The sequence below is a fragment of the Battus philenor genome, unplaced genomic scaffold (assembly GCF_028537555.1).
Source record: "Battus philenor isolate CCGP_79_NKW_IND1 unplaced genomic scaffold, ilBatPhil1.0.hap1 SCAF_11, whole genome shotgun sequence".
Lineage (NCBI taxonomy): Eukaryota > Metazoa > Arthropoda > Insecta > Lepidoptera > Papilionidae > Battus > Battus philenor.
Window position 1 is genome coordinate 7311060 of NW_027181673.1, and position 11206 is coordinate 7322265.

At 31.2% G+C, this 11206-nt stretch overlaps 1 protein-coding gene across 1 annotated transcript; it reads right to left on the bottom strand.

The window, feature by feature from the left end:
- Positions 1–5: 5 nt before the first annotated feature.
- Positions 6–11155, bottom strand: LOC137932082 (uncharacterized). The gene is made up of 9 exons (XM_068775648.1): positions 10312–11155; positions 9112–9334; positions 8807–9023; positions 6668–6927; positions 6083–6120; positions 4473–5333; positions 3626–3848; positions 2842–3058; positions 6–2301 (listed from the first exon to the last, which is right to left on the bottom strand). Exons 1-9 carry the CDS (start codon positions 11134–11136, stop codon positions 2022–2024), a joined length of 3144 nt encoding a protein of 1047 aa, XP_068631749.1. The 5' UTR covers positions 11137–11155; the 3' UTR covers positions 6–2021.
- Between the last annotated feature and the right edge of the window lie 51 nt (positions 11156–11206).

Sequence of the window (11206 nt, forward strand, 5' to 3'; positions counted from 1 at the left end):
TTACCCTATACTATCTCACTAAGAACATTTAATGAATCAAAGTCGAACAATAACTAAACAAAGTAATACAAAACACACAGTAATAATTACGAGTCACAGCAAGCCGTCACGTTCCAATAAGGTTAAATTGTGTTGTGTGTAATCAATAATTTCGAATGAAATTGTCTGTTAATAGATACGAGAGAGCACGAGAATATATCAATATCACTAATATATGAATTGTGGAGGTCACACATCCTGTATAAGGGTGCAGTTTACTGATAATTATCTTAGCAGTTGATAAAAAGAAGAGAGATCTAAAACGCGTTCTTGCTGCAGGAATTCGAAAGTTTACCTCGGACAACAGTTAACATTAACTCCCATGTAAATAGTATATGATTTTCAAGTGATAAATTTAAGAAGTTTATTAAAAAATCCTGTTACAGTGTGAAGGATTATCAAATGATATTGTAGCCTGAGAATGAATTACTCTTTTGCTGTAATAATTATATTTTAAAAGTAAATCTAAAAGATGTTCCGTCTGAGTTTGTTGTGGGCTCTCAGATATCTGCGCGCTTGGAACCCTTGGAGATTTAAGTCGAAAGATACTATTACAGGGGAGCTCGATCTGATTCTAAATTTAATAGAAATAGGCTCTTTGGGCATTCTTCTCATGAAGTGAATAAGTGGTTACTGTGAATGATCCTATTATAATATGAATGAATAAATAATCAAATGAAAGGTTGTCTGGTAGAGATCGCCGGGATCGATAAGACTGCTTCTTGTATTGTATGAATTCCTTCTTTTTTCTTCTATCTATTGCTTGTGGTGTACAACAAAATTTAAATAAATAGATAAATGAATAAATATCCTTGTTATAGTATAAAAAGGACCGTTATAGAATAAAAAAGAACAGAATACACCAATATTAAAAACGACGGGCACCTGTGCTTTATATATTTAATCAACAGCAAGCGGTGTTTTGAATAAATAATTTTGTATATTTCTTACAGGAAATAATAAAAAAAATTCATCGTCTTGTTTAAAGACCCACTGTTACATATGATAATACGGCTTAAATTTATTAAATTATTTTTCCTATAATTAATACAATTTTTCTTTACCTTTTTAAATGCAAATCCACATAACTCAAGATATAATCTGTCTAATGTTATCTGTTAATCTAAATAATTGTAGTCTGTTATCTTATGACCGTCTATTGTGCAGTCAATTTTAACACAATATCAAAAGAATATTTTAAATTTCCCACCGTTATAAAGACGAAAAAAGTAATTTACATCGAAACGAATCGTGGATTCTTCCGGGTAAGTTATTAACAGAACAATTTACAATATCGTAATTAAATTAATCATTCATTTTTAAAATAGTTTTTATTTTCACGATACCCTCGAGTACTAGTTACAAAAAAGAGCTTAACAAAGTTTGCAAGTTTTCTTTTAAAACTCTTGGACTACAGTAAGGAATTTATTTATAATAATATTAAGGATCATATTTCTATTATCTACAGTAAGTCTTTTATAATTAATAAACCATTAATTCGCAGTAGTTTTAATTAATACAATTTAATTTATGTAGCTAAATAACGCCATTTCTTTTAGGAAAATATCCGTTAGGCGGGCGCTAACGAATATCTTCCACATATTGTAAACGATTTTTATAATGAATGTATGCATAAATGAAAAGCAGCTCTTGTTTTGAAATTTGTTAAATAAAATAAATATCAAAATTTATTAGTTTTATCTGGAGCAACCAAATTTGGATAAAACCAAAGATTAAATAAGCTTTTTTGTTTTTTAAGTGAAACTAAAAGAATATTACATTGGTTGATTTATTACTACTATTTTACTATACTCTTTGATGGCACAATCTTCTTCTTAGAGTAGAAGCAGCCATTGTAAATAGTGTACCGCATTTAAAAAAAAAATTACGGTTATTATTTTAATCTTTTCCTGATGCAAAAACTTTACTTGTCAATTACTATATCTAATTAGCAACTAACCTTTCCCTATGTAAACTTAAATCTAATTACGTTTTTTACTTTTTTTAATCTGTTTACTTTTTTTAATGCAACACATTGAAATGATTGCTTTCGAGCTGGCTAGAACCAAAAGTAATAATGTAACAAATACAAGAACGATATCAAGATTCGTGTACTGATACCAAGGAACGTCGGCAGCAGCGCTTCTGAATGTGAAATTCGAATAGCGCGCTGCAAATTCCGTCCAATATATTGCCGTATTCAGTGGAGGCATCGGTCGATCGTGCCAAGCTTTTGACATTAGTTTTACATTGTTCCGAAATCTGAAAAAAAGTATTGAATATTTAAAGTTTGGTTGCAACACGTAGTAAATATAGTTTCTTAATATTAATTAATCGCCAATAAATTTTTGATTAAATATACCATAAAGGTATAATTATTAATGATGGGTTATTGTTACAATACAAAACGAAACCAGAAACAAGACTGTCAAAACTTATATTTTGTGCCAATAAGTAAGGTCTATATAATAATATACAGTGCACTGAGACTCAAAATTCTGCGTAGAAACTAATGAGAAGAATAATCATTAAAATAAAACTGCATATATAATTTTTTTTTTAAATAACCTGACGAAGAAATTTGTATTCATTACACAGATACTTTCTGCGGTGGTATAGGTCTTAAAGAGATTTATTAGACTAAATTAGTGCATAATTCACCATTTATATATTTTTTGTCATCGTTACAGTATTAGGTTTTTTGAAATAGGATCAAGATTGTAAGAGTAATCTCGCGGTAAAATGGAAATAACCATATTTGGGAAAGTCTAGTTGCGTGAAATAAACTGTTGTTGTAATTACCCAGGTTCCAAAACTTTCTTCAAGGCGGCGATTAGATTCTCTTTAGTAAAATCTTCGATTTGCAACTGTACACCAAGACCACTCTCTTCGATCGCCGCGGCATTTGCTGGCTGGTCACCCAGAACTGGCATTGCTACAACTGGTACGCCGAAGTGAATCGCTTCAGTTGTACCACCCATACCAGCGTGTGATATGAAAGCTAATGTTTTGTGATGTCCTGTTGACATTAATGTTATTGTAGTTAAATAATAAATAGTTTTACACTATAATATATTACGACACATTATAATATGCAATGCCGTTGAGAGTAAAATTTAAAAACTACACGCGCCATCGACATCATCATGAAATAAATTTTTATAAAGAGATAGCATCCACATTATTAAAAATTCTTAGAAAATCTTGTTGTTTTTATAAGATATCGGATAACATTTAAAAACGATTTTATTTTACATATAGTGAATTTTAATATCTAATATTTTTTTTTGGGTTAGAGTAATTTATTTAACGGTTTTAAATTTAATTTAATTGTTAGTAATTATAACATCATAAATAATCTTGGTATAATGTTATACGAATATGAATAATCATTAATATTCATCATAAATCGGTAGTTGGTGGGATTTTGTTGGCGAATTGAACGTAAAAATCAATTACAAAAATTTTTAATAGTTATGTTTAGTTATACATTACTTTATTTTAAATTCAGTACTAGTACTTTAATTAAAAAAGCGTACACTATTATCAAAGAAGCGTTAATAACAAATAGATTTGTATAGATTACCTAAAATGTCAACTTGTGGCAGCCAATCGCTAAGATAAAGTTTATTTTTATCAACAAGCAAAGTATTATCGCCCCATTTCCAGATAAACCTTTGCGGTAATTCTTTCACAGCTTCCAGTATAGCTTCTCGTTTTTCTGGTGGCAGTGTAGTACTTTTTATAACTGATCCAAAACTTACATATATGATGCCATGTTCGGCCTCTTCGACAAATTTTTTCAAGTCCTGTTACATAAATTAAATAGTAATAATAGCGAATAGATCAACGCAAGATTTAATAGGTAAGTTATATGGTCATTTGTTAAAGGATCATTAACTTTAGTTACTTATAAATAAGTTAGCTTAAGTAAGCATATAATCTGTAGAACCACATAATAATTGAATGACTGCCCCAACTCTGATTGTGTCAGTTTTATTACTATGCTATTAACATTATTTTATTGCTAAAAGTTGACAAGATAAAGAGGTCGTTCACCTATTGAGAGAGCGTTCATAAGTAACACCACATTTTTATGTTGAATTTTAAAAAAATATTTTAATATGCCGACTGTATTTAGCAATGATTATATACAGGATTTTTAAAATGCTTTAATGGGGTGAATGTACAGCTCATTTGCCGCCAACGTATATACGGTAAAATCGATGGTTTCCAAAATAATAAATAGCGTAATAGTATAGTAAGAAAAATCTTTTCCTAAACTCAGATTACTATATATTAAATATAATCATCGGCGTTTTAAATTCTAGTAAAAAAACAATGTTTCATGTTTCAGAGTTATTACTTTATATATGTGTTTGAAAATAGGTGTGCAAAGGATATTTACATTTTGATAAACCATGTTTACTTACGCCTGTCAATGGTTCAGCCCTTTTGACGTGATAACCACCAACTTCAATGACATTGGCCGGAAACAACTGAGATCCCGTAAGTATAAAGTTGTGGTATAAAAGCAAGAATTTTATATCCCGCGCTAAAACGTCTAGAGGCGGTATATCGTTGAAATATCTTGCGAGAGTATTCTGGTCGCTCCTTTGTGACACAAAATAGTAAAGTGTTCTGAAATAGAGGTCGAACACAACTCTTTCAAACCTTTGCACGAGTGTCGGCTTAGTTCCACCCTCGAGGAAATGAAAGGAGACGTAAGAAGGATTATTCGGTATACCTAGCCTGCTGTAATGCCACGGCATTAGCATGGAGGATGTGATAGCAACAACCGGTGAGTTTAACTTGTAGGCTATACCTAAAGCGCAGTCACTGTTAAACTGTTCCAAAACTACGACATCAAACTTTGGTTTTTGTTTTATCATGTTTTGCACATCGGAATTAGCCAGCATGACTTCACAGTTTTCCTTCCCGGATGTCGTTAAGAATACACCGATTTGTAAAATACTCCAGTACGATCTGTGTATCGGTATGTCATCTTCAAATATCTTTATACTTCCAGCTAAGCTTATGTCGTGATAATTCTTTGGCGGCGCCTTTTCGGGAAAATGTGATATTACTGTAACATTGTGACCTCGTTCAGCTAATTCCTTTAACAAAACTCTGTACACGAAGAAATGGCTTTTTCCTTGATATGGAAATATGCCTAATATGTTTAAACAATTTGCACTGTTGAAAATAACCGTAAATAAAATTGTAATATAGAGATGCATGATCGCGGTAATGTCAGTCGTCCGCTCACGAGCAGGCGATGATTTATACTGACGCTTGAGTACCGTTCAAGGTTACATTTGTATATCACGTGGTTTGAACAGTGGTTTCATATATTACATGTAAATATTAAAGAAAAATAATAAATTGAGAAGATAATGATTATAATCTAATATTTCAAAACGTGCATGTGCTTGTCTACCATTTTTAAAATTTTGTCGGCATAGAGTGTATATCTTATCTTTATAAGTTTTAATTATCATCAATTTTAAATATTGAGGTAATGAATCTATGTAGTACCCTTTTTTTTTGAACGTGCTTATTCTCAGTTGAAAATCTGTCTATCTTCAATATCATTAACTGTAAAAACAATAGCTCATTACTTTGAATTAGAAAAAAACAGAAGTAAGTTGCAAGCATATAGTAAATTAGAAAAGATTACAAAATAAGTCTATTCATTCAATAAAATATTGTAACCTATAGTAGTTTAGGGTGTTATATATGAGTGTTGAACTTTAGGAGTTGATAGAGATACTCCATCCTGAATGAAGTAAAAGATTTCATTATAGAATAATCATTCTACGGAATGCTTTTAATGGACGCTTGCATTGTCATAGTTACATAGCTTATTTATACCCTTGCAGAAATAATTTCGGAAAGATTTCCACAGTCGCGCAGAGCATGAGTTATAGTAGTGTGATTCTCTTTTTGCTTAAAGTGTGTCGTCGGTCAGTTTCGACAGTGGTAGCTATTAGAGTTCTTTACATGTATAGACTGACGGTAAATAAATCTGAAGTGCTTTTACATAGCTTTTCACGTTTTTTTTAAACATAAAATTAAGACCTATTGGCCATTTCAAACGAATTATAAATGATAGGAAATTAGTGCTTTGCATTAGGAACTGATGCCACATGGTAGTCCAAGAGTGAAAAGAAGCATCATTATAATTAGAATGCCTAAAGTTATTAAGTCAAGGTTACAGGGCTCGAGCAGGCCTATACCCTAAAAGGAGACTATCCCAATCAATTGAAACCAAATAATAAATTAAGGAACTTACTAAAAGCTTACAAATTACAAATTACAACTGTAAACTAAACATGGAAATATGGAATAAATACTTTTATTATTATACTCTTATGGATGCCGTTTTGAAAATAATCCTGATATCAGTGTCAGCGCTTGGGATTTTTCTAATCGAGTATCTTTATATTTTTATTTATATTAGTCTTCTAATGTTAAACATTCGAGACATAATTCACCTGCTAGAGAGAAGGCACGAACCCTAAACGTCCACGTAGGCCCAGTAAGGAATTGGAATATGAAAAGAAAAATTCGCTCTTATTTTTTAATTATTTGTCACAATTTTATTCTTTTTTAGGTTTCTTTTTACCAGTTTGAACAGGTTTTCTTTTTTTGGTACAATTCAATAATAATAACAGTAAAGATAATGCAACTATACAAGGTATAACTACTAAAAAGAAAATTACATCCAGCCATAAGTATTGGAAGGTGGGTACGTCTGCGGCCGCAGATCTGAAGTTGAAGTTTGGGTAGCGCGCGGCGAACTCTGTCCAGTGTATTGCTGCGTCCATAGCCGAGGTTAGCCGGTCCCGCCACGCTTGCGAAAGTAATTTAACCTTTGCTCGAAACCTGTGTATTAAATTTCATCTCTGATTAATAATATTAGTGACTAGTGTTAAATATTGTATGGAAATAATTTGACATAACGTTTTTAACATAACACTCTAATAAGATCGGTAAGAAGAAGCCTGCATCTTGCAATTTACGATGACCGCATGTCTGTCCACCTAGGCTATGGAGTCAAAAGCTACGTTTGTTCGTGGTCTCCAGAACCTCCGGCCATCTATTCTGCCCGCTATGTGGCCTGCCTTCCACCACTTCAACGTTCCAATTCGCTGAGCTATGTCGGTAACTTCATCTTTCCAACTCGATATTCCAACTTGGTATTCCTCTGACAGAAATATCGAGAATGCCCTAGCTTGTTAAACAGCTGTGAAATTGCCAATTTGGCCCGAAGGGCTATCCCACTCCCAATTGGCAAACTTTTATTTCGTTTCAGTGCCCTAAGTCATCACTAGTAACAAACATTGTTTGTAAACGTGTTATTAGTAAATTTGTTATTAGTAAAATGAATAAACATAAAGGGCTTCGCACCCCTTTCTTAGACTACAGTGTTCTAGATAGCGTTGTATCATATATACACAAATGAATACAGAGGAAAAAAAAATTAAATGCTTAAATTGCAGCATAATTACTAAAAATGTAAACGGTGTAGAAAAATAACAAATATCTAATATACATAAACTTAATAATATACATAGACTAGTCGAACTTTTTCATAGATTGTTCTTCTTATAAAGTGAAATACAAAATTACATGAAAGTTCGGAGATATGGTCTGTGGTCACATACACAATTATATTCGTTTTAAGTAATTTTTATGATGATGTAACGTTTTGTATATAAAAAATTAAAATAATAAATTTAAAAAATGTACTATTATGAATGTATACATATACATTCTTTCCATTTATTTAGCATCTCATAATAACAACTACTAATGGTTAATGTGAACAAATCCAAAGGTGAAAACAATCTTTAGAAGATTGTCTAAATACGCCTGCATATTACTTTCTAATTTGTATGTTACAGGCGCGATTTGTCAATAATTGTCATTCTAAATATCTATAAGTTTCAATCTAACAAAGAACATCACCATATAAATCTTTGTCGTAATTTTTTTTGGAAATAGCGTATAGGTTGTCCCATAAATCATCCATCATTATACAGAAATTAGGTATAGCTTTAAATATTAGATTTTTTATTATTTAGTGATTAGAACTTATGTAATCGGCATACAAAAATTCAACAATAATCGCCAGAATTTAAAAGGTAATGAGCTTATTTTTTAATTATATTTTTAGAATTGGCCCCTACCTGCTATACCTGTCTCCGGTTTGTCGTTGATTTATAGGACGTATATAATATTCAATTTTATTTATTTATTGGTATCATTATCCACTTAGGATCATTTACTTGTGCATGCTATGAGGAAAATGTCGAAAGAAATCGATTAGAAAGAAACTAGAAACAGATGAAGCTTATTTGCAATGGCTCTCTACAACATGAGCATTTATGTATTCGGGATTTATTCCAATTTTTTTTAGATTAATAGTACTTAATTTATAACAAAAAGATATTTTTAATCTAAGTTGCTATTAGTCAATGACTTGCGATATTGCATTGGCCGCGACTTTAAATTCGATTTCTGATAAGCGCATACTGTGTACACATTTTATAACATAATTAACCGTTAAAGAAAACTACGAAAAAAAAAAACAATCAAAAACCTTGAGATTAAACATTGTAAAATATAGATTATCCTCTAATTCACACTAGGTTTGTAAAAAGGTTAGCTCCATTAAAAAGATCTGTGCACAATTAGAAATATAACATACAAAAACGAATCAAATATCAAGAATGAAAATTATATTGATATTGTTACTTACTCTGGTTCTAATATTTGTTTAAATTTCTTTAACAATTTTTCTTTTGTAAGTTCCTTTAATTCAATCAGTACACCAAGACCGCTCTCTTTAACGACCGCAGCGTTTCCTGGTTGATCGCCGAATATAGGCATTCCCAACATGGGTACTCCGTGATGCAAAGCTTCTGTAGTCCCTAATAGTCCGCAATGTGAATAAAATGCTAATACATTTGGATGACCTGGAAAATAAATAGAAATCAAATTAGAATAGAATTGAGGAAATGATGTTATTAAAATGAAAATAATTAAATTTTACTGTTTAAATACTTAGGATATCATTTTGCGGCAGCCATTTTGAAAGGTAAATATTTTTCGGATTTCCAGGTAGAGATTTTTCTTCCCATTTCCAAATAACCCTTTGTGGTAGTTCGGAGAGCGCACTTATAATAGTTTCCACTTTATCTTTGGGTGTAGTGGCAGCTTTCAACATTGATCCAAAACTTATATAAATCACACCGTACTGAGATTCTTCGATAAACTTTCTTAAATCCTTTAAAAAATCAAAATTAAACTTAGGCGTTTTTAAATATTGGTGTAGGGAAAAACAAAATTATTATTATACGGTACTGATTCGTATGTAGAATACTGATCAAACAATATGTTACAGTTTTTTTTTATCTATTAAGTTGTGAGTTTGAGAGTTTGGAAGCAGTGAAATGGAAATTCGGTACAGTCAGTATTTAGTAAATCGGAACATTGGATTATCCTAAGACTAACAACCGCTATAAAGCGGCCAGAATCAGCTCGAAGACCTATTGTTATGATAGTGTTCTGTTAAGGCAGCGCAATGCCATAAACTTTTAGAAAGCAGTTATGGATACTTTGATGTATTTACACTGCAAAACTTCTTTAGCAATAAATCAGCGTCAAGATTGTAACAATCAAATACTAAAGTTTTTTGTTAACAGGATCCAAGATTTTTAAGAGTCTGGCTAAATGATCTTTAAAATGGCCAGAAATTTAACAGCGAAAACTGTAGCGTGTATCTAGTATCTATTCTGGTCAATTCAAAACACGTCAAACAGTATTGAGCTTATCGTAGTAATAATGAATCTATTTTTTCCTAAATATTCTGTCTTCATTTTTTCCATATCATATTTTAGTTATGTGAATAAGAAAGATAACGTAATCTAATATAATTTATTCATTTGGGACTAAATTATATTAAACTAATCATAGCGCTGTTGTATAATGAATTTATTTTAACATACGAGTACATGAAAAAGCTAAGTTTTGTGTAGACTTCATCCATAACTTTGATTGACCTAAGGTGTTTAAAAAACAAAAGAAGATCTAAAGAACAATTACAACAATATGGCAGAAGCAGTAGTGTGTGTAAAAGTCATACTTTTAATAATGATTTTAAAAGTCAGGAAGACATAATAATTTAGACGTTATTATGATTATATATATATATATTCTCTTATAAACACAAGTTTAGATCAAGTTCTGTTATATTATACTTACGTTCGGTAATGTTTTTGTTTCCTTAATATGATATCCGCCAACTTCTATAACATTTTGAGGAAAGAGTCTTGATCCAAAATGAATAAAATTTGTGTAAATCAAATGAAATTTTATGTTTCGCCCCAGTTCTTCCAAAGGAGGAATGTCTTCGAAATATCGCGATAATGTATTTTGATCTTCCCTTTGACTAATATGCTTGTATAATAACGACGTAAACGTCTTAATTACTATTCTTTCCACACGCTGGTATAACGTAGGTTTAGTTCCGCCGTTCAAAAACATAAGTGAAACATAGGCAGGATTATATGGCACACCAAATCTACTAAAATGCCAGGGCATCAGATCGTGTGAAGCTACACCGACCACTGGAGCCTGTAATACGTGTGCTAATCCTAATGAACAATCACCATTAAATTGCTCTATCACAACCACATCGAATTTTACATTTCCTTTCCATACATTTTGTACATTTTGATCTTCGAGCATTACTTTACAATTCTCGGTAGCTGTTTTAAGGATAAAATAGGTAGTTAAAAATAGGTTCCAGTACGATTTTTCTAATGGCAATACATCTTCAAACACCTTTGACTTATTAGCCAGGCTTATGTCATGATAATTTTTCAAGTTTTCTTTTTGTGGAAAATAAGATATCACTGTTACATTGTGTCCTCTTTTAGCTAACTCTCTTAAATAATTTTCGAACACAAAGAAATGACTTTTACCTTGATAAGGAAACACTCCTAAAATGTTTAAAGAATTCACTTTGTTTATTTGAACACATGTTATTAAGAAAATAGTACAAAATAAAATGTGAATGCCTTTCATTTTTAGTATGTTTAGTGTACAGTCATTGCCACAATTCTAACTCTTCTGGTATTGGCGTGACATAAAATCA